The sequence below is a fragment of the Cetorhinus maximus genome, chromosome 12, assembly GCF_964194155.1.
Source record: "Cetorhinus maximus chromosome 12, sCetMax3.hap1.1, whole genome shotgun sequence".
Lineage (NCBI taxonomy): Eukaryota > Metazoa > Chordata > Chondrichthyes > Lamniformes > Cetorhinidae > Cetorhinus > Cetorhinus maximus.
The window spans coordinates 51,425,714-51,450,801 of NC_135890.1; the positions used below are offsets into that span (position 1 = coordinate 51,425,714).

General features: G+C 43.1%; 1 protein-coding gene across 4 annotated transcripts in view; it reads left to right on the forward strand.

The window, feature by feature from the left end:
* The window catches only part of plekha5 (pleckstrin homology domain containing, family A member 5), a 369,212-nt gene that overhangs the window by 287,919 nt on the left and 56,205 nt on the right, over positions 1 to 25,088 (forward strand). For all 4 annotated transcript variants that reach the window (XR_013578140.1, XM_078553582.1, XM_078553583.1 and 1 more), the window contains exons 11-12: positions 7,384 to 7,861; positions 8,469 to 8,552. Coding sequence is in view for 3 of the 4 variants with exons in the window: in XM_078553582.1 (XP_078409708.1) it covers positions 7,384 to 7,861; positions 8,469 to 8,552 (562 nt within the window). In the remaining variant the exon portion in view is untranslated. The remainder of the gene's footprint in view (positions 1 to 7,383; positions 7,862 to 8,468; positions 8,553 to 25,088) is intronic.

The following is a 25,088-nucleotide window of genomic DNA, read 5'->3' on the forward strand; positions in this document are numbered from 1 at the left end:
TATATGATCTTGTATTCTACTCTGGGATTAAATAGACATCATTTTGAGACTGAGATAATGTCAGGATTTTTAATCGTTTGTGTGAAAATGATCACACACGGATCATTTGAGGTGCCATTAAAAATACTTCTGACATATTCATACCGGCAAACTAACGTTTTCTTTTCACAAACGCGAAATCAGGCTTTATATTAATTCTAATTATGGCACCTCTGTGACATCCTATTTGAATTTAAGAATTAAAGCAATTTGTAAATTGAGCAGTTTCAAACTCAATGTGATGTCTGACTCCTTTATTAGATTGCCTGGTAGTCACTTTTAGTTGTTCATTTCAAGAATGTGATGTTTAATTAGAAATTAAATATTGTACTTATTTAATGTTCATTTATATATAAAAAATAAATATTATAATTTTCTTGCAAATACAGTTGAACACTCCACTGAGGATGAAATGTGACTGCAGTTAAACTTTAATTGTAACTGCAAAATATTGTATATTTGAATAAGCTGGAGTGTTAACATTCTAGATAAAGAACTGGGATTAGAACCTACTTAATCATAAATAGAAATGGAATCTTTGGGGTTACCTGAAGAAAAAGCAAATGGTGGGTGTGGCAAATGTGATATTTGTACTTATTAGGTTCTCTACTGTGGTAGAAGTCACAACTGCAAGCATTTTTTTTTTCATTCATGGGATATGGGCATTGTTGGCTAGCATTTATTGTCCATCCCTAATTGCCAGGATTTTGACCCAGCGACAGTGAAGGAATGGCAATATAGTTCCAAATCAGGATGGTGATGTTCCTATGTATCTGCTGTCCTTGTACTTCTAGATGGTAGTAGTCGTGGGTTTGGAAGGTGCTGTTTAAGGAGGCTTGGTGAGTTCCTGCAGTGCATCTTGTAAATGGTACAAACTGCTGCCACTGTGTGTCAGTGGTGGAGGGAGTGAAGGTTTGTGGATGAGTGCCAATCAAGCGGGCTGCTTTATCCTAGATGATGTCAAGCTTCTTAAGTGATGTGGAGCTGCACTCATTCAGGCAAGTGGAAAGTATTCCATTTCACTCCTGACTTATGCCTTATTGATGGTGGACAGGCTTTGGGGAGTCAGAAGGTGAGTTACTCCCTGCAGGATTCCTAGCCTCTGACCTGTTCTAGTAACCACAGTATTTATATGGCTAGTCCAGTTCAATTTCTGATCAATGGTAACCCCAAGGGTGGTGTTAGTGGGGGATTGAGTGATGGTAATGCCATTGAATGTTAAGGGGCGATGGTTAGATTCTCTCCTGTTAGAGATGGTCATTGTCTGGCACTTGTGTGACACGAATGTTACTTGCCTCTTGGTCAGCCCAAGGCTGGATATTGTCCAGGTCTTGCAGCATTTGGACATGGACTGCTTCATTAACTGACTGACAGCAAGCTTAATGGGGAATCAAGTTGACATTGATATAAGAGGCATGGCAGTAATATCAGGACTCAAATAAGGGAGGTCACACCATACATAGCTAATCTGTATATTGTTACTAGATCTCACATTGCACTGCACATGAAAACATAAGACCAAATGTAGCTTTCAGATGAAGCAAAGTTGAGGTGGGAAATAATTGGACCCGGATCGCTGATGTAATTCAGTCTCCACTTGAAAGTTGTACATTCTGTCTTTTTAATTATAAGTTTCAATATCCTCAATTCTAATGGAAACAGCCCATGTAATTTCCCAGTTCCTCTCTCATTTCCCACAGTACAAACAATGACTACACTTTAGTGGTAGTTAATTAGCTGTGGAACGTTTGAGGATGTTATGAGGTCAAAAAAGGCACTACGTAAATGCAAATCCTTTCATTATAACCTCTTTATAGTAATGAATTTGCGGGGCATTCACTGACTGGAGGGTGTAATTACAATGTGATATGTTTGACTAGGCAATTCCCATTATAAATGTGGACTTTGGAATTAAGGGGAAAAAAAAACTCTCAGGCCAGAATTTTCTGGCCCCATTGGCATTGGGCATCATGACAGGTGGGAGTGGGGGGGACAATATGATGAGAAAGCCGTCGTGAAACCAGTTTGCGATCGTCTGGGCCACGTTGCCTGCCGCCGCATGTCGAGAACCTAATTTCAATACTTTAGCATCTCATTATAAGCCCTGCTCGCCGGAATCATCCCCCCACATTGGATCATCCGGGCATGTCAGCATGATTCACGCCGGCGTGTTTCACAACTGTACATATGCGATGTGCACCTGCACTTCGCTCAGAACTTCGAGGTTTGTTTGCCTTCCTTGCTTTGGGCAGCACTTGCAGTCATCAGTGCCAAGCTTTGCAGGCAGCACCACATCACTTTTAGGAGGGCTCACCTACCAGACCAGCAGTAAGGCAGGGGTGGCTTTTCAATGGCTGCAGATTTAGGGCTTGCTTGGGGAAGGGGGATGTAGCCTTAGGTAAGGGAAAGGGCTGCAGAGCGAGGGCTGTACTGGGGAAGGTAGGTATCCCAGGGTGTATGTGGGGGCACATGTTGATCTGTGCAAGTGGCCTCAAGATGGTGAGGGCTGAGGAGGTAGTCTCCAGAGGAGTTGAGGCCAGATGGATATGTGAGGGTGTGTGCATTAGAGAGTGAGTGGTGATGTACCTTGAGCTGGCAGTGAGTAAAATGCCAGTGAATGTGTGATGGCCTTGAGATTGTGAGAGTTTAGAGTGATAAAATGGTTTCCTTACCCTAGCAGCAGAGAGATAATTCGTCTGTTTTCTGCACTGGATGTCTGCCGGACCTCCTGTGGCCAGAGCAGAGGTAGAGGACATCATGGTGGGCCTCCACGGCATCCAGAAGGCATTCCATAGATGCGTCACTGAATTGAGGGAGCTGCATTCTTCTTGGCTTTTGCCGCCATGTCTTCACCGGAGCAGTCCTGGGCTGCAAGCATTGAAAAGTGTGCACATGGCTGCCTGGTAAATATGACGCCCTGCGTGATGAAGCGACAAGGTAACAACGTGGCAGACAAATTGGAGGCCGCCCGCCAGTGAGACGGTGTGTTTTCTGTGGCTGCATAATTAATGAGGCGGGAATGGGATGATACGATGTGAAAAGCCGCCATTGCGACTGGTGGGTAAAACAACATTTTTCCCAATCGCTACCACACTTTGTGCAAATCTGGAACAATTCCATCTAAAGTGTTTGCAGATCTAAGATTATAATTTATCATTTATATGTCTGTTATTTATAGATCAATACTGTGAAATAAAACCTAGGTTGTAGAAACGCAAAGCAAAATTAAATCAATTTCACTGGTAAAGTGGTTTTTAATACGCTTAGCTGGTGTTCGGTTGAATTTTATTCATTAGAATCCTCTTACATAGCTATACATGATGGGTTGTTTTGCTGCCTCTCTTGGTGTGCATGTAAAAAGCAGCAAGTATGCCAAGTAGCTGGTGTAAAATATTCAAACCTGCTGCAACACTGTTAATTGTAATGGGTTGCTAACTTGTAGTACATGTTGAATAAGGGATAAAATTTGCTTTATTTACTGACTGCAATATGCTGTTTGTACTCCGAAATCTAAAAATAGGTCTTGTCCTGTGCAAATGTGCACATGTTCATTATTAATTCCTGTAGTTGACATTTGCTAGGTTTTACATGCTTAATACTTAATTCAGCATTGTGGCAAATAATGTCCTCTGTTTGGCCAAGTTCCAGATGTTTCCAAACAGCCAAGAGTACTGTAGAACAGAAAGTACATTTAATTGGTATTTGTGCATGGTAGTGCCTGCATGTAACTGAATTGCATGTTGCCAGGATAGTCCAAATACTGAAAAAAAAACAATAATGGAGCATTTCTTCCTTTACATTTGTTCCATTACTGTGATCTGCCATGCATTAGAAAGTGATAATCTGTCTGTTCCTTGGATTGACTTGTGCCTCATTGTTAGCTGTCACCTAAAGGGAAAAATTATAATTTGTTGACCATATATGTTGGAGTATGGTGCAGTCACTGCCACTTATCCCACTATCCAATGCAGATACGGGCAGAAAATTGTGGTGTGGAATGTATCTTAAAAGTAAGATCAAGTTGTAGAAGGAGACATGGAGACTGTGTTTGAGATTGAGTATTATCTAAAGTCCTTTGTACATTGCAGTCTGGTTCATGAAAGAGTGACAACTGACCTCCACAGGACACCTGCTTATATTCAAATCTGCCCCGAGTCTGTAATAATATTGGAGCGAATTGTGCGCAGGTAGACCATTTCTTTGCACATATACTGTGTCCAGAGTTGGAAGCATGCTGCAGTCTAGAAAACTATTTTTAGCAGAGTTCATTCCGTGAAATTGTTTGCCTATTTCACCATGTGAAGAGCAATGGTGTAGCACATTTTGGAAGCAATAGTTCCAGCATGAAAATGAAATTCCAGTTCCATTGGTTGTACAGAGAATGGATCATTTCTATTTAGCTGTGCCATAAATTTAGCTAAGACCATAAGACATAGGAGCAGAAATTAGGCCATTCGGCCCATCAAGTATGCTCCACCATTCAATCATAGCTGATAAGTTTCTCAACCCCATTCTCCCGCCTTCTCCCCGTAACCTTTGATCCCCTTACCAATCAAGAACCTATCTATCTCGGTCTTAAATACACTCAATGACCTGGCCTCCACAGCCTTCTGTGGCAATGAATTCCATAGATTCACCACTCTCTGGCTAAAGAAGTTTCTCCTCATCTCTCATCTAAAAGGTCTTCCCTTTACTCTGAGGCTGTGCCCTCGGGTCCTAGTCTCTCCTACTAATGGAAACATCTTCCCCATGTCCACTCTATCCAGGCCTTTCAGGATTCTGTAAGTTTCAATCAGATCCCCCCTCATCCTTCTAAACTCCATCGAGTATAGACCTAGAGTCCTCAAACGTTCCTCATATGTTAAGCCTTTCATTCCTGGGATCATTCTCGTGAACCTTCTCTGGACCCTCTCCAGGGCCAGCACATCCTTCCTGAGATACGGGGCCCAAAATTGCTCACAATATTATAAATGTGGTCTGACCAGAGCCTTATAAAGCCTCAGCAGCACATCCCTGCTTTTATATTCTAGTCCTCTCGAAATAAATGCCAACATTGCATTTGCCTTCCTAACTACCGACTCAACCTGCAAGTTAACCTTAAGAGAATCCTGGGCCAGGACTCTCAAGTCCCTTTGCACTCCAGATTTCTGAATTCTCTCCCCATTTAGAAAATAGTCTATGCCTCTATTCTTCCTACCGAAGTGCATGAACTCACACTTCCCACGTTGTATTCCATCTGCTACTTCTTTGCCCATTCCCCTAACCTGTCTAAATCCTTCTGCAGCCTCCCCGCCTCCTCAATACTACCTGTCCCTCCACATATCTTTGTGTCATCTGCAAACTTAGCCAGGATGCCCTCAGTTCCTTTATCTAGATCATTAATTTATAAGGTGAAAAGTTGTGGTCCCAACACTGACTCGTGCGGAACTCCACTAGTCACTGGCCGCCATCCTGAGAAGGACCCCCTTATCTCCCCACTCTGCCTCCTGCCAGACAGCCAATCTTCTATCCATGCTAGTACCTTGTCTCTAACACCATGGGCTCTTATCTTACTGAGCAGCCTCTTTGCGGTACCTTGTCAAAGGCCTTCTGGAAGTCCAAGTAGATAACATCCATTGGCTCTCCTTTGTCTAACCTACTTGTTACCTCGTCAAAGAATTCTAACAGATTTGTCAGGCATGACCTCCCCTTGATGAAACCATGCTGACTTTGCCTGATTTTACCATGCACTTCCAAGTATTCTGAAATCTCATCCTTAATAATGGACTCTAAAATCTTACCAACAACCGAGGTCAGGCTAATCGGCCTGTAATTTCCCGTCTTTTGCCTCACTCCCTTCTTAAACAGGGGGATTACATTAGCGATTTTCCAGTCCCCTGGGACCCTCCCTGACTCCAGTGATTCCTGAAAGATCACCACTAACTCCTCCACTATCTCTTCAGCTATCTCCTTCAGAACTCTGGGGTGTAATCCACCTGGTCCAGGTGATTTATCCACCTTCAGACCTTTCAGTTTTCCTAGCACCTTCTCCTTGGTAATGGCCACCATACTCACCTCTGCCCCCCGACTCTCCTGAATCTTGGGGATGTTACTCGTGTCTTCCCCCGTGAAGACTGATGCAAAGTACCTATTCAGTTCCTCGGCCATTTTTTTGTTCGCCATTATTACTTCTCCAGCGTCATTTTCCAGTGGCCCAATGTCCACTTTTGCCTCTCTCTTACCCTTTATATATCTAAAAAAAACTCTTGCAATCTTCTTTTATCTTACTGGCTAGTTTACCCTCATATTTAATCTTCTCCCTCCTTATTTCTTTTTTAGTTGTCCTCTGTTGGTCTTTGTAGGCCTCCCAATCCCCTGACTTCCCACTGCTCTTCGCCGCATTGTATGCTTTCTCTTTAGCTTTTATGCTGTCCCTGACTTCCCTTGTCAGCCATGGTTGCCTCGTCCTCCCTTTAGTATGCTTCTTCTTCCTAGGGATGAATGAGAGACCTCATATCTTCAATCAGCCGCATTTCATAAAGGTAAAGGTATCTTTAAGTCAAGGTGAAGTCTTCTCAGCATTTCCCAGGATAGGAAACTAATGTGCGTATAAGCCAAACAAACAGTGACCCAAGTCATACCTTGAATTCTTAATGCTGCTTTCACATATCATTACTATTATGTTACAGCATGCTTCCTATGGCACATGCTCCCAATGCAGTTTGTAATTTGAAATGTGTCGGTATTGTGTTCAGTGAGAAACATTTTCTCTGCATTCCACCTCAGCATCTTTTCTGGTTGTTGTGTCTTGTATGCATCTAATTTGAATTGTATTACTTCTCCAATGCTCTTCAGTAAGAATTGAAATGTTTAGTTATTGATGAACCGAAGACATATTTTGTTGTGGGTAGTAACATAATAAAACGGTTGTTTATGGCCTGACCTGACTCAGTGCTATGGTACAGATTTGTTCTGTCGTTGGTATATTGTGTTAACCCACTTGGTATTAAAACAAAAACAGGAAATGCTGAACGTGTCCAGCAGTTAAGACACATCTGTGGTAAGAAGAACAGAGTTAATATATTAGGTCAATGACCTTTCAGCAGAACTGGTATTGGTTTCATTTAATGCCAAGTTTTTTTTCTCTTTCATTCTCTTCCCCCTGGCATTACCTATGATGAATCCTCAACTTCCTATTTAACTCGTCAATCTTTTTATTTACCATGTCACAACTGCTGCTGCATCAAGTTGGCCATGTGGAAGAAATTCAGCAAACAACTTGTAATTGTGTGAGAGAGTTGATAGTTTTCTGTTTCTAAATGTATTCATGTAAAATTTTTTAAGTAATGTTCTGTTAACTTACAGCATCACCTGTTATCAAACATTACCAAGAAACCTGCCGAGCTATCGGGCTCAGGTCATACCATGTTACAGGACAATGCCACGTCAGAGTACGACAAGACCTGACAGCATCTGTTCAGTGTCACCTTCTGCATATGATAGGGTGCTTCGACCACCTTCATCAGAAGAAAAACGGAAGTCAATGCGAGATGATACCATGTGGCAACTATATGAATGGCAACAGCGTCAAGTTTACCATAAGCATGGGACACTAAGCAGGCACGGTACTTTAAGTACTCCTGTTACCATGATGAATATTGTTGATCAGTCACGCTCTATTCCTCCATCACCTTCTCATGGTTCACTGGCCCCCTACCAGGTATACTCTCCCCTGAGATCTTACAATATTGAATCAAGATCAGAAGTATTGTCACCTATCTTAAGAGGAGACGTGACCATTGATTCCATGAAATCCCGGCGACACAGGGCACCTGTCAACAAGGTAAAGGACCTTCCTTGGTTTTGCCATTCAACCTGAGTCAACATTCTTAAAATCTAGATTCAGTACTGCTAATTATGAACCTTAAATTTTGTGTTTAATTGAAAGCAATGATATGCTTTTGTACCATAATTCTGTTGTCTTTGTGAGAAGTGAAAGTTTTGTTTATGAAAATCTAAACTAATCTGGTTGCTAACCTTTCATTAATGTGGGGATGGGGAGGCACCCCTTTCCAAGAGGGGAATACTTTATCATTCTGTGGGCGCACGTTGTTCTATTGAAATGTAATACTGCAATAGAAGATGACCTTTATCATTCCTCTATTTTAAAAAAACATATAATTCCCCAACTATCACATGCCTGTTTTTTTGCTAGGCTCTTAAGAATCTTCATCCAAAGTATTGAAGGGAGAATTTATTTTCCTATTCTAAAGCACAGTCTAGAAATCCTTTATGGAATAACTTTGGTGCGGTGTTGGAGATTGGTCTTTTACTGGTACTCCTGGTTTGTGGATGGTGAATTCCCAAAGGATCTAAATGAAAAAAAGAAAGGACAAGGATAGGGAAAGCATTACTGATGGAGAATTCTGTTTTCATTTCACTCTCCTTAGTTTGTCTATCCACCAGACAGAAGGTCGATGCCTGCTACTGTACCTGTACAGACCATTACACCTGAGAGCTTGCAGGGAAAAACGGTGAGTCATATAAGGGCTTCATTATGGTCAGCTTTATTGAAATTTGTTGATCTGAGTAAAATTCATATAGTTGGCCACTTAGACATCTCTTCTGTTTTCATTTCTGTATTAGCAGTTTTGATTCTATGATTGAATTAGTGCTTCATTGTTTGTAAACATTGTAGAGTACCTAATAAAGGAAAATAAGCTTCAGGAGTGTAGATGGTTTGTTTAAAGGTGCAATTTTGGTTGTGACCAAGTAGTAAAGCTGCCACTATTTGTTATAGCCATGCTCTAGGTCAGTATTTGTTCCTTGGCACACTTGCCGGCTTTAAGTCTTATATCTAAAATCTTGTATCTATAACAGGGCTCCCATACTGTGGGTTGCAACCCCCAATGGGGTCGCAGAGACAACTTATAAGGTTGTGAGCTCTCCCGCCTCCAAAGCAGCAATAGCAACACTGGTGAGGAGGCTCTGACAGGACAGCCCTAGGCTCGCAGGCTGCTTGCCTCCTAACAGCAAAGGGGCGGGTGGTGAGCCCAAAGTGCCCTTTAGCCTTAGGAAGCATTTCCAGTGGCAAGTAGAGTTGGGATGTTTGTGTGCCAATTAGTGCAGGCAGACAAACGGAACTCAGTCACTGACTTGAGTGCAGAAAAAATCGGGAAGCCAGGAAGGTGAGTGGCTGCTTTAAACTTAAATGCGTTTCTGCTCCTGTCTGCCTGTTGTACAACAAAGGTTGATTGGAATATAAAATGTATTATCGCAATAAGCTATTGCTATTTAAGAAGAATTTAGATGAAAACCTGATAAATATTGAAGGAAATGAGAAAAGAATGGGGAGGCAGTGGGATGGGGGTTGAGTGATATTTCCATCTTCCACTTCTGTGTTTAAAGGTTTTTCTATATATTTTTTCATATCTCAGCATTCTGCCACTCCTGTTGTCAGAGGCCCTGCTCTTTTTCCATTCTTGTGTTCAAAGTCATTTCTATACATTTTAAATAGCTTGTGAAAGAAAGTTAAATGATGCCAACTATTGCTTCTAAAGAGATCAGGAATTAAATGTTTAGGGCACCAGAATTCGACTACCCTCAGTTTGAAATCCTATCTCTGCAGACTTTTTAATTTCCTATAGCCCCATTTGACTTGGGAAGGTGGGGGGGGGGGAGGCGGGGCGGGGTGAGGTTGGGATATTTTTTTAATTATTCATGGGATGTGGGCGTCGCTGGCTAAGCCAGCATTGTTGCCCATTTCTAATTGCCCTTGAGAAGTTGGTGGTGAGCTGCCTTCTTGAACTGCTGCAGTCCATGTAATGTAGGTACACCCACAGTGGTGTTAGGGAGGGAGTTCCAGGATTTTGACCCAGCAACAGTGAAGTGGGGCTGTGGAATTGAATTTAGAGTAATTAAATCCAATGTAGCACCAACGCAGGATATACTGAATAGCTTTAGCTACAGTAATTATGATCTTCACGGCAGCATGTCAGAATCCATGAGGAAAGGCATCATCACCCTCATCTACAAGCACAAGGGGGAAAGGGAGGAAATTAGAAATTGGCGACCCATTTCACTGTTGAATGTGGACTATAAGATTCTGTCCAAGGTCATCGCCAACCGGGTCAAATCCGCTCTGGAATTGGTGATTCACCCTGACCAGACCTGCTCTGTGCCAGGCAGGAAGATCTCTGACAGCCTGGCGCTGCTCAGGGATACGATTGCCTATGTACAGGACAGGGGTGTGGATACCTGCCTCATCAGCTTGGATCAGGAGAAGGCCTTTGACAGAATATCGCACACCTACATGGGGGATGTGCTCTCCAAAATGGGCTTTGGGGAGGGAATTCGAAATTGGATCCAACTGCTCTACACTAACATCAGTAGCGCAGTCTCAATCAATGGGTGGGAAACAGATAGCTTTCCGATTAAATCTGGAGTCAGGCAGGGCTGTCCTCTCTCGCCTGTCCTTTTCGTGTGCTGCATAGAACCCTTTGCCGAGTCCATCAGGAAGGATCCGGGCATAAGAGGAGTGACGATCCCAGGCAGTGGAGGCACTCAGGTAAAAGCCTCCCTGTACATGGACGACGTCGCCGTTTTCTGCTCGGATCCGCTGTCGGTGCGCAGACTGATGCACGTCTGCGACCAGTTCGAACTGGCCTCGGGAGCCAAGGTAAATCGTGGGAAGAGCGAGGCCATGTTCTTTGGGAACTGGGCTGACCGATCCTTTGTCCCCTTCACTGTCAGGGCTGACGGCCTGAAGGTGCTGGGGATATGGTTCGGAGGGACCGGGGCATGCGTTAGAAACTGGAAGGAGCGAGTGGCTATGGTGAAAAGGAAACTGGGCATGTGGGAGCGACGCTCCCTCTCCATTGCGGGTAAGAACCTGGTCATCAGGTGTGAGGTACTCTCGCTGTTGCTGTACGTGGCGCAGGTCTGGCCCATTCCACACTCCTGCGCGACGGCGATCACTCGAGCCATCTTCCGCTTTATCTGGAGGTCGAAAATGGATCGTGTCTGCAGGGACGCGATGTACAAGCCTCTAGATAAAGGGGGAAAAAACGTGCCCAACATCGCCCTCATACTGATGGCCACCTTTGTGTGTGGCTGCATCAAGCGGTGCGTAGACCCTCAGTACGCAAACACCAAGTGTCACTACGTGCTGAGGTTCTACCTGTCCCCGGTGTTGCGAAGGATGGGTCTGGCCACGCTGCCGCGGAACGCTCCAAGTAATTGGACCGTGCCGTACCACCTGTCCCTGGTGGAAAAATTTATGCAGAAAAACACCTTTGACCACAAGTCCATCAGGCAGTGGTCAGCACGTAACGTCCTAGAGGCCCTGAGGGAAAAGGAGAGGGTGGACCCTGTGGGATGGTTCCCCGAGCAGACTGTCAAAGTCATTTGGCAGAATGCCTCATCGCCAGAACTTTCCAACAAGCACCAAGACGTAGCTTGGCTGGTGGTGAGAAAGGCCCTCCCCGTCAGATCCTTCCTACACGCCAGGAGTCTCACCCCCTCTGCACGTTGCCCTCGAGGTGGCTGTGGTGGGGAAGAGACCGTTGTTCACCTCCTTGTGGATTGTGCCTTTGCAAAGAAAGTCTGGAGAGAGATGCAGTGGTTGCTGTCGAGGTTCATCCCGAGCAGTTCTGTGACACAGGACTCTGTGCTCTACGGGCTGTTCCCAGGGACACACACCGAGACAAACATCGACTGCAGCTGGAGGATCATCAACTCGGTGAAAGACGCGCTTTGGTCTGCCCGAAACTTGTTGGTCTTCCAGCACAAAGAGTTGTCCCCGACCGATTGTTGCGGACTGGCACAATCCAAAGTCCAGGACTACGTGCTGAGGGACGCACTAAAGCTTGGGGCAGCTGCCGCAAAGGCGCAATGGGGAAGGGTCGCTGTCTAAGACCTTTCTACCACAGCGCACCGAGAGACTGGGAACTGTTTAGAGCCCCTCGGGCTGTACAGATCAAAATGAAAGGCTGTAAATGATTGTAATATTGTTTGTACTGATGCACCTGGTGATACATTTTGTAAAAGTTTAACCTGGATTGTACCCTTGTAATGTTGTTTTTGAAATGGTTTTGAATGTGATTGAAGATTTTTTATGAATAAAGTATATTTTTACAAAAAAAAAAAAAAAAAAATTATGATCTTCATGGTGCTATTCTGCCTCTCAAGCCGTATCAAGCAGTTAACACTCTTGATTCCTACTTGTGAAGGTACGACTTGCATTGATGAACTTGAGGCGATTTAGTGATCATAATTTCAACTATTTGTGATCAATCGCGTGAGTTAGCTAATCTAACTCCATAACTCCAATGTGTCAGAAACAAAAAAAAATTGCGTTTAGAAAGAAGTATTGATGATAAAAACTGAGATTAAATGTAGGATACAGTGCATATTATCATGTGAATAAATTGCACACCAGACTATTCTGGGACATGACACATTAAAACATATGTAACAATTTGCACATGCTTTCATGTTTGTTGCTTAAGATTTTGGGGCTTGCACCCTGGGCTGGTGACCCGGGACACGGGGAGTGATGTGGTGGGAGTTGGTGGTGGTGGAAAGAGAGCTGATCACTGTTTGTGGAGGGAAATGGGGCTGATTACTGGGTGTGGGAGGAGGTATTGATTACAGTGTGTGCTTGGGGATGGGGAGTAAAGTAGAGAGGGGCTTCACTGAGTCTTCTGTCACTGGGGAATATGGAGAGCTTGGCTGAAGCCTACATGAGTATATAAAATCATAACATTTTTACAAGTTAATAACACAGATTTTCATATTTATATGATGAATTATTATTTGTTGATCTATATTCTACAAACTTGAATAATTATATGCTGAATGTTACAATGCTGCTTTATTACTGTTTTTTTCTTGCTGGCATCTGAGGTCATTAATTTTCAAGTGTTAAAATGGGGTCAAATCGGAAAATAGTTTGAGAAGCACTGACCTTTTATGTGTGATTGTTGTCAGTGGTTAACCATTGTGACTTCGTAGCGGTTTGTTCCAACTGAGTGGCTTGCTAGGCCATTTCAGAAGGCATTTAAGAGTCAACCACATTGCTGTGGGTCTGGAGTCACATTTAGGCCAGACCAGGTAAGGATGACAGATTTCTTTCCCTAAAGGACATTAGTGAACCAGATGGGTTTTTACAACAAACAGCAATGGTTTTGTGATCATCATTAGACTTTTAATTACAGATTTTTATTGAATTCAAATTCCACTATCTGCCGTGGTGGGTTTCAAACCTGGGTCCCCAGAGTATTACCCTGGGTCTCTGGATTACTAGTCCAGCGACAATACCACTACACCATAGCCTCCATGATGGAGGAGCCCAGCACAGCAGTGCAAAAGATAAGGCTGAAGTATTCGCAACGGTCTTCAGCCTGAAGTGCCGAGTGGATGATCCATCACAGATGCCAGCCTTCAGCCAATTCGATTCACTTCACGTGATACCAAGAAACGGCTGAAGGCACTGAATACTGCAAAGGCTATGGGCCCTGACAATATTCCAGCAATAGTACTGAAGACTTGTGCTCCAGAACTTGCCACACCCCTAACCAAGCTGTTCCAGTGCAGCTACAACACTGGCATCTACCTGGCTATATGGAAAATTGCCCAGGTATGTCCTGTACACAAAAACCAGGACAAATCCAACCCGGCCAATTACATCTCCATCAATCTACTCTCAATCATCAGTAAAATAATGGAAGGGGTCATCAACGGTGTAATCAAGCGGCACTTGCTTAGCAATAACCTGCTCACTGATGCCCAGTTTGGATTCCGCCGAGGCCACTCAGTTCCTCACCTCATTACAGCCTTGGTTCAAACATGGACAAAAGAGCTGAACTCCCGAGGTGAAGTGAGAGTGACTGCCCTTGACATCAAGGCAGCATTTGATCGAGTGTGGCATCAAGTTGCCCTCGCAAAACTGGTGTCATTGCAAATCGGGAAAAACTCTTCACTGATTAGAGTCATACCTCGCACAAAGGTTGTGGTTGTTGGAGGTCAGTCATCTCAGCTCCAGGACATCACTGCAGGAGTTCCTCAGGGTAGTATCCTCAGCCCAACCATCTTCACCTGCTTCATCAATGACCTTCCTTCCATCATTAGGTCAGAAGTGGAGATGTTTGCTAATGATTGCACAATGTTCAACACCATTTGCGACCCCTCTGATACTGAAGCAGTCCATGTCCAAATGCAGCAAGACCTGGACAATTTCTAGGCTTGGGCTGACAAGTGGCAAGTAACATCCGCACCACACGTGTCAGGGAATGACCATCTCCAACAAAAGAGAATTCAACCATCGCCCCTTGATGTTCAATGGCATTACCATTGCTAAATCTCCCACTATCAACATCCTGAGGGTTACCATTGACCAGAAACTGAACTGGACCAGCATATAAATACTGTGGCTACAAGAGCAGGTCAGAGGCTAGGAATTGTGCGACGATTAACTCACCTCCTGACTCCTCAAAGCCTGTCCACCATCTACATGGCACAAGTTAGGAGTGTGATAGAATGCTTCCCACTTGCCTGGATGACTGCAGCTCCCACAACACCCAAGAAGCTCGACACCACCCAGGACAAAGCAATCTGCTTGATTGGCACCACCTCCACAAACGTTCATCCCCTCCACCACCGACGCACAGTAGCATCAGTGTGTACCATCTACAAGATGCAGTGCAGGAGTTCAGTAAGGCTCCTTAGGCAGCACCTTCCAAACCCATGACCACCACCACCTAGAAGGTCAAGGGCAGCAGATAGATGGGAACACTACCACCTGGAGGTTCCCCTCCAAGCCACTCACCATCCTGACTTGGAAATATACCGCCGTTCCTTCACTGTCGCTGGGTCAAAATCCTGGAACTCCCTTCCTAACAGCACTGTGGGTGTACCTGCACCACCTGGACAGCAGTGGTTCAAGAAGGCAGCTCACCACCACCACCTCAAGGGCAACCGGGGATGGGCAATAAATGCTGGCCCAGCCAGCAAAGCCCACATCCTGCGAATGAATAAAAAAGAAAAATATGACACCATGAAGCAAGTGGATCAGGCAGGTCAGCTGCTTGGATAATTTCTGCTCGCTCTTCTTTAATCATACAGCAAGCGATTTTAGCCACTCGTATGGCCTCTGCTCCCTCCCAACCCCTCAACACTTTAGAAGACCCATGGTCTATTCCTTCTCAATCTCTCCTGAAAATTGCAACTTTCACATGGATCATTCATTTCCTATGTTCTCCAGTCTGTGCTCTTTCCTGTCTGAGAGATATAGTGACTGAATGTTTGTAGGATACTTAGCAATGTAATTTTTAAGCTTGTGATTCATAATTATAAATCCGTTGAGTTGTTATACAATAATTTATATTTAAATGATTCACCTGTTGGGTATTTGTCTATATAATTGAATAAAAAGATTTTGTCTATAGTCTCCTCACAGATCTGATTTGTACATTGTATTATCACTCATATGCACCCAACCAGCTTTAGCCGAGCTATCAGTCTGCAGCCAAGTCTTCACCTCGCTACCCACTTTGAGCTTATAACATCGGTTCTGCGACACTTGCTCTCAATTACAGGCACTGACCTTAAGTTTTTTCAGCAAAGGCAAGAAGATACAGCATTGCGCCTTCAATTTGCTCCCAGAGAAAGTTGGTCCTTCCTGTCTCCCTGAGTTTGCCATAGTCTTTCAAAGACAGCTGAAATGAAGACATGCAAAGAAGAAGTTGAGAGAAGAAAGCGAACGTGCTTGATTTGTAAACAGAACTATCAAACAATGAGTGTGAGCAGTTCATGGATTTCTCTATCTCTGAGACTGAGTCCATTCATTCAATTGCCTCTGCCACTTCCCTCTTTTCCCATAACCCACCAGCCAAACTTCTTCTAAGGCACCTCCCCACTGTCCTAACTCAACTCACATCTTTCTCTAGTTTCTCTTCTATCTCTCCTCATGCCCTCTCTGAGCTCATTTTGTCCATGGCCCAGCAGTGGCTTCGTTGGTGACTCTCTCTCACCTCTATGTCTTAAGGTTCTGGGTTCAAATACCACTCCAGGACTTGAGCGCAAAGATCAAGGCTGACGTTCCAGTGCAGTATTGAGAGAGTCCTGCAATGTCGGAGGTGCTGTCTTTCAGGTGAAATGTTAAACTGAGGTTGTTGAGGTGGACTAGAGAGATTTTGAAAAAGGGGGAAAGAGGGAAAGGTAGAAAATGATGGGGTCAAAAAAAGTACTAATATCTACAGAGGAGAGAAATGACAACTTTTATTGTCCATGAACATTGCAATAGGGAGCACCTTAGTATTTTAAAAATTGTCTAGTATGGTCCATGTCATGCTATCTCATTTCAGCAATCTGCAATATTACATTTACAGGGCTGTCAACTGGTGCAATGGCTGATGCATTGACTGAACAGTGTGTGGTCTATAACCTTTTGTGCCTCTTAATAACCCCCTAATATTCCTTCGAACTGCAGACTAATTCTATCTCCTCCTGTGATCGTGTGACAGTATTCTGTAGCAATTACATCATAAAAACCTCATGATCTCCAGTTAATCTAATCGCAACTCTGCTTTTAACAATCATTAGGATAACTTTCATTTTATTGAGATAATGGTGCATATTACAAAAGTAAAGAGTGAATAAAAGCCTGTAATGTAATTTCCCAGGTCAGATGGCATCCATAAACTACTCGAGCTTTTGCTCTTGTGTTCTTTATCTGAACGCTTTGGCTAAACTATACTTTTTGTTCATTTCCAAGCATCCGTTGTTGTATGTCACAATGTGCCATTCCTTACAATGCTGTCTTTATATGGCTCCTATGGGAACACTTTAACCAGGGAATTACTCTATATTGCACATGAAACTTTCTCTGATCATTTTGTTCCTTACTGATAACCTATTTGTAAAAAGGATATTGCTTTTTTTCAATAAGCTGACCATGATTATTGTTTTAATGAGGAAAATTGCCCTCAGGCTTTTGTTGTTCTTAACAACTAGCAGGAGTAAGTGCATTAATTTAATATCCTATATCGATCAGTACTCCATACTTATTGGAAAGTATGCTTCCGATTTCTCTGCAGCTTATCTCCCAAAGCTGCAAAAGAAGTTCAATGAGTGAAAAACTTGATTCACTCATTACCAAAATACAGTGTCAGATTGTACTGGGATATGTGAAGCAATGTTGATGAAGTATTCCACAAAGTCGAATGTTTATGCTTCTACCTGATTTAGGAAATATAATTTGTTCCAAGCATTTGCAAAAACCCATTAGTCATTACCATTTCTGCATGAAACGACTGAAATTTCTCTTTTTTCCAGAAGTTTCCAAGTTGCCTTATATGAAAATCGATTTTAATTTGCAATGTGGATGGCAATATTTATATTGTACCTTTAATGTAGAAAATCGCCCCGAGGCACGGAGTGCCTAAAGCATAATGTGGTTTTGTGCAAACTGGAGCCGTTGATAAATTTGTGATCACAGAGCTGCAGGAGAAATTAAAACAGAAAATGCTGGAAATACTCAGGTCAGACAGCACCTGTGAAGAGAAAAAGAACAGAATGAATATTTCAGGTCCGTGGTCTTTCATCAGAACCTGAACAGACCTGAAACGTTAACTCTTTTTACCCCCCCACAGATGCTGAGTATTTCTAGCATTTCCTATTTTTATTTCAGATTTTCAGCATCTGCAGAGTTTTGCTTTTGCGTTTCCTGCTACCGCCTTGCATGCTCCGCACATGTGCCGTTCCAGCATGTTGCTCTGTGATGTCATTTGAAGCAACAGAGTTAGCTGTGGCCAGGATCAAAGATGGCATTGTTCAAATCATCATGGCTAGGCAGTGGCATCCATTTAACATGCACTCGGCGCAGAATTGTGCAACTATAGTAATGTGTATTCATCCAGAACCAATTTGGAAAACAAAATGCAGACTATGATGGACATTTTGTGCAGTGTACTCCTCCCGCTTGAAGACAATCACAGAGCAGTCTGAGCAGATCTCTGCCTCAGGCAACTTCCACCCACTTTAGTGTTTCCTCTACAAAATTGGTTTTGGGCGAATACAGATTCATATAGTTCAGTTTAGGCATTTTCTCCGACTTTATAATGTTTGGAATTGTGGCATCCCCGCAGTTTCTGAATCTCCCGTTCCAGAACCTCTTCCCCTTAATCCGGGTCTGTCACAGGGAGGAAGCCCCAGAGCTGCAAACAGAATTGCGGCCATCACTGGGCGGATCAGAAGCTTCTCCTCCCTTCCCATCCCAATCCCCGGAAACTGCGGAAAGCCGTACACTGGTTGCCTGCCCAGCACAGGGTTCAGAAACTGGGTGAATGGCCTCAGAATCCAAATCAGATCCACCTGTCTCTCCTACATACGACATCATTGGATTCTATGCATGTGCGAAAAGTGCGCATACGCAGACAGATGGCAACGGCCATCTTGCATCACCATCTTGCTTTGGCAGGTGACAATGTTTTGCTTCTGTATTGTGAATTGCTACAGAAGAAATCCCTTGATTGATGGTTATCACAAGGGCCTTAAACATGGTTAGCAGCAAAGGACCTGGAAGCTGCTGAGTTACATTGCTCCTTCCAATTGGTTTATAATCATTGGAGCCAACTCCATGACCATATGAGCACAGGAATTAATGATGACAGCTTAAGTAATGAAGTCGCCATAACTAATAATGCAAAGCATAGTTGCCCAAGCCCTTTCAGTTAGTCTTTTTTTGTAGCTATTCTGGATGATTCCACAATAGATTTGAACAAGCATGTCAATATATATAATTCCAGACAGCACTTCTGATCTTAATCATGTAATGATCTATTATTCACCATGATAATAATGTTCCTGCCCATAAAGTTAAGCTACAGAATATTGATTAGTTCGCTTGTCGGATTTGTGCTGCAGGTCGATTGTTAGCTTGAGAAAAGATTCAAGTTACATACTTGACTTGGCTGGAGCAACCTTGTAACAAATCTGACCTCATGATAGCTAGCATGTATATTTGTCTGCTAGGCAATGTGATTCATAGGGCAGAAACTAAGCAGCTTTAAGGCAAATGTGTGTGTGAGCACAAGATCCAAAATGTTCAGAACCAAAGGCAAAGCTGCATGCTTTCAATTACAGGTGTGAAACCTGGACATAGAAACATGGAAAAGTTACAGCACAGAAAGAAGTCATTCAGCCCATCATGTCTGCACCAGCTGAAAAAAAAAACTGGTCGCCCATTCTAATCCCACCTTCCAGTACCCAGTTCATAGCCTTGCAGGTTACAGGACCTTGGGTGCAGATCCAGATACCTTTTAAATGAGTTGAGGGTTTCTACCTCAGCCACCAATCCGAGCAAGAAATTCCAGACACCTACCCCCTCTGGGTGAACAAGTTTATCCTAATACCTCCACACCACCTATCACCTTAAATCTGTGCCTCCTGGTAATTGACCTACCTGCTAGGCTTTCCTGTCTACACTATCTAGGCCTCTCATAATTTTGTACACCTCAATCAAGTCATCCTTCAGCCTCCTCTGTTCCAAGGAAAACAACCCCAGCCTACCCAATCTTTCCTCATAGCTGCAATTTTCAAGCCCTGGCAACATTCTTGTCAATTTCTTATGTACTCATTCCAGAGCAATTATGCCCATCCTGTAATGTAGCGACCTGAACTCCAGCTATGGCCTAACTTGCGTTCCAGCATTACATTCCTGCTTTTGTATTCTGTGCCTTGTCCAATAAAGAAAAGCATTCCATATACCTTCTTTACCACCTTATCTACCTCTTCTGCCACCTTCAAGGGACCTGTGGACATGTACTTCATGGTGTCTCACTTCCTCTACCCCTCTCATTATCCTCCCATTTATTGTGTATTCCCTTGCTTTGTTTGCCCTCCCAAAATGCATTACCTCACGCTTCTCCAGATTGAATTCCATTTGCCACTTTTCCGCCCACTCACCCAAACCATTGATATCATTCTGGAGTCCACAGCTATTCTCTTCACTATCAACAACACGACCGTTTTTTGTGTCATCTGCAAATTTCCCAATCATCCCTCCCACATTTAAGTCCAAATCATTAATATATACCACAAACAGAAAGGCACCCAACACTGAGTCCTGTGGAATGCCACTGGAAACCGCTTTCCATTTGCAAAACCATCTGTCGATCATTACCCTTTGTTTCCTGCCACTGAGCCAATTATGGATCGAACTCGCCACATTCCCTTGTATCCCATGAGCTTTTATTCTTCTGACCAGTCAGCCATGTGGGACCTTGCCTTAGTAAAATCCATATAGACCACATCCGCCGCACTACTCTCTGGTACCTCACCTGTATCTAACGAGTATTGAAAAATGATCTTCAGGGCATCCACCATTTCCTCCCTGGCTTCCTTTAACAGCCTGGGATACAGCCCATCCGGCCCTGGTGAATTATCCACCTTCAAGGATGTCAGTCCCTCCAGTACTTCCTCTCTTATTCTTATTGTATCTAATATTTCACACTCCTCCTCCTTAACTAGAATACATCGTCCTTCTCATTTGTGAAGACAGAAACAAAGTACTCATTAAGAACCCTATCCAAATCTTCTACCTGAACACATAAGTTACCTTGTACATCCCCGATAAGCCCTACCCTTTCCTTAGTTATCCTCTTGCTCTTAAAGTACTGATCAAACATCTTTGGGTTTTCTTTGATTTTACCTGCCAATATTTTTTCATATCCTCTCTTTGCTTTCCTGATTTCCTTTTTTACTTCACCACTGTATTTTCTATTCTTCTCTCGGCTTTCTAATGTATTCATTTTTTTTGTGACTGTCATAAGCTTTCTTTTTCAGCTTTATCTTACCCTGTATGCTTCTAAATAACCAGGGGGCTCTAGATTTGGCAACATCACCCTTTTTCTTTGTGGGGACATGTCTACACTGTGCCCATAGAATCTTGCTTTTGAATGCCTCCCACTGGTCTGCCACTGATTTCCCTTCAAGTAGCTGTAACCAGTCCACTTTCAGCTTTATAAAATTTGTCTTACCCCAGTTTAGAACTCATACTCCTGTTCTATTTTTATCCTTTTCCGTAATTATGCTAAATCTAACTATTATGGTCACTATCTCCAAAATGGTCACCTACCACTACTTCACCCACTTGCTTCATTCCCTAAACTAAATCTAGAATTGCACTCCCTGTCACAGTGTGAAGGGCACAGAGGGCACAAAATTCCATTCAAGAATTTTGTGCCCTCTGTGCCCTTCACACTGTTGTATCCCAGTTGATATTAGAATAGTTGAAGTCCCCAACTATTATTGTCCAATTGTTTTTGCACTCAGAAATTTACCTACATATTTGTTCTTCTATCTCCCTCTTACAATTTGGGGGTCTATAGTACACTCCTGGTTGTGTGGCTGATCCTTTTTTAATTTCTGAGCTCAATCCATATGGCCTCATTTGATGATTAATTTAGTATATCGTTCCTCCTCACAGCTGTAATTGATTCTTTAACCAATAATGCTGCAACCCCACCTTTCTTTTTGCCCCCCTCTCTATCCTGCCTGAAAACCCTATCCAGGGATGTTGAGCTGCCATATTTGCCCCCTCTTTAAGCCAAGTTTCTGTTGTAGCAATGATATCATGCTGCCATGTGTCTATTTGTGCCCTCAGCTCATCAGCTTTGTTTGCTATACTCCCTGCATTTAAATATATACCTTTTAACACTGCCAAGTTCCTATGCTGCACAATTTTTCCTGCTGCTTCTGTCTTTCAGAGTCATTCGCTAATTTTTTGTCTCCCACTCCTTGTTCTATATTTGTTCTACCTGAATCTGCCCTCAGGTTCCCAACCCCCTGACAACCTAGTTTAAACCCTCCCCAACAACACCAGCAAATCTCCCTGCAAGGACATGTGTCCCTGTCCCGTTCAGGCGTAGACCATCTGGCTTGTACAGATTCTACCTTCCCCATGTGTTCATCTGGTGTATTCTCCTATTTCTATACTCACTAGCACGTAGCCTTGGGAGTAATTTGGAAATTATTACCTTTTGAGGTCTTGCTCAGTAATCTTTCCTAACTCCCTAAATTCAGCCTGCAGGACCTCATTCCTTTTTCTCCCTATTTCGTTGGTACCAAGGTGGACCTCGACCTCTGACTGTTCACCCTCCCCCTGAAGGATGTCCTGCAACTGCCCCGTGATATCCTGGACTCTGACACCAGGAAGGCAACACACCATCCTGGAGTCATGTTTACTGCCGCAAAAACGCCAGTCTGATCCCCTGACTATCGAATCCGCTATCACAATTGCTCTTCCACTCCTCTTCCTCCCCTCCTGTGCAGCTGAGCCACCCATGATGCCGTGGATTTGGCCCTGGCTACACTGCCCTCATCAGTACACAAAATGGAAAACCAATTAACAAGCAAGATAGACTCAGGGTACTCCTGCATTACCTGCCTGGTTTCCTTAGACTGTCTGATGGTCACCCATTCCCTCTCTGCCTGCATGCTCCTAACCTGCAGTGACCACCTCCCTAAACATGCTACCCATGTAGTTCTCAGCCTGACACCAGCCGCCGCTCTAGTTCTGACAACCGGCACTCAAGCTTCTGCAGCCAGTGACATGTCCTGCAGATGTGTTTGTTTCATACACATGGTACGTCCATGACTTCCCACATTCCACTGGGTGTACATTCCACTGGGCCAAGTTGACCTGCTATATCGTAACTTTAAAAGCTATTTATTACAATTGGAATAAGCAGAATAGCTTACCAGCTATTCACCAATCAGCTTTTTCCCCTGTACCGAAGAAAGAGCCAACTACTGGAGGCTGAAAACAAAGTAAAAAGAGAAAGGACCATCTCCTTCCCCTCTTCACCAAACTCAATCACTAGCCAAACTTCCAATTTGCACTCTACACACCCAAAGCAGCACTGAGGAAGGCCTCTATTTTTTATGTTCCCTGGAAAGCAACTGATTCAATCTTCTGAAAACCAGTTTAAGCTAGCTATCAATTTAACTAGTTGCAGCTGCTCTCAGAGAGCCTGTATACCCATCTTTTAAGGCTAGAATAAAACTCAACCTCTCTTGACTTGAGTAATTTTTAGTTAATTATTAAATTAAAGAAAAGACTAAACTTTAAATAGAAATTAACCCTTAAAACTCTACCACTCGCCAAACTTGCCATGCAAAGCAGTAGAAGCATGCATAATATCTTGTTTAAAATGAGGTACATGAAGCACTGATGAACACCAAAGCCCTACACTGCACCAACATAGCAAGCATTATAATTGTGATTAAAGTGACCAGCCTTAGTGGGCTGTAAATGCCTATAAATTGAGCCTACACATTAAAGGCTTCCTAAAGCCATATTCTACATACAGCCAACTAGTGACAAAAAAAAGGTCAGTAGGGTTCAGAACAAATCATTCAAGAATAACCTGAAGCGAAGACTTGGTAAAGGTGGCATTCATCCAGAAACCTTGGAGAATTGTGATTGTGCAGTATGGAATCTAAAGCATGCCGCCACGCACTTTAAAGCACTCCCACAATGGAAGAAAAACACTATCCCAGAAAGCAATTAGCATATGACTTAAATGAGCACGTAGTATCTTCTCCATAGGATGCCCTGTCGAAATCCCCACAGACTTACAAATAATTAGAAATCACAACTGGTGAAAATGTTTCCTTTTACACTGTAATATTGATGTTAACAACACCCAAAAAGTTATATCTTATTAATGAAATATAGCTCTGTTTTTAATGGCATACTAGCTCATAGCTATTGTTGCATACCATCTCTAGCCCTGAAAAACTAATTTTTTTCCAATCTGATACAGTTAAGTCCCACCTTTTGCGACTTCCTTGTTCACGTATTCACTTACCCAAGCTAAAGCTTTTGTACACCAGATCATCCATTGCATGAGCAAATGTTTGCTTATCCACATTTTCTTTCCCCTTTCTCATTAAAGGCACTTTATTCTAAATGAAATTTATTCCATTAGCCATGACAGAGCAGAGACCTCAGCACTTTTTAACGGAGAGATGATATCAAAGTCTCTGGAAGCTGATTCCTTTCATTAGTCCTGGCTGTGGACATTTAATTCTCTTCTTTAAGGGGTGAGATTTAAGGGGTGAGAAGCGGTGCCTGGAATGATTGCAGCTGAAGTGCAGCCCCAATGGAGAGATTAACCTGGAAATGTCGGAATCTCTCAGTCCGGAGCTGCAATAATAGCTCTGTTCAGTTTTGAAATCTTCGCCAATTTATTTCTTTGTATGTAAAAAGCTTTCTGCCAGTTTTGAGATGATTCATGTTTTTCTTCATTGAGGGTTGTCTCTCTCAAAAATTTTCAATGCATGCCTTGGATGTTAAAAGAGCAGTTGAGTCTGTAGTTGAATTATTTTGTTACAACATTGAACTCAGAGGCTCCCCCCATCTGTCGCATACCACAATTTGCTGCACAGTAACTGCACAAACTAATGCTGCCCTTGCATTGTTGGAACATATCTAATTGACTCCCATTGTGAAGTGTGTATGTCGTTCGCGATTTTGCCTTTTACGAGGTTTCGCAGAATGACGAGACTTTACCGTAATTTCAATTTTATATTTTTTAAATGTCCCAATCGTTTTGTTCCTTGTAAAGTTTATAAAAAGTGCAGGATAACCAGTGGTTTGCTGTCTATGAGAATACTTCAGTGTAATTGGCTGCTAACCACGATTGATGTCATAGTTGCTGGATGCCTGGAGATCCCCTTGACTTTGTGCCAGATGAAAACTACTTTTGGGAAAAGAGAAGTCCACACCATTGAGATTGCTCGATCTTTTTGATCAGCTTTATTCACTAAGGGGTGGGCGCCGTTGCTTTGCTGAAGACCACAATTTAAGCATGCTGTTCAAAAATTATTTCAGCCCCCACCCCCTCTCTCTCACTCTCTCTCTCTCCCTCTCTCTAACATGTCAAACTGAAACCATATTAAAATACAATTCCATTTGTCCCTCCTGAATGCTGGAATATTTTATCTCAAATGTAATAAGACAAATGATAGGAAATTAAACAATGCTTTAGTTGTTATCAGTGATA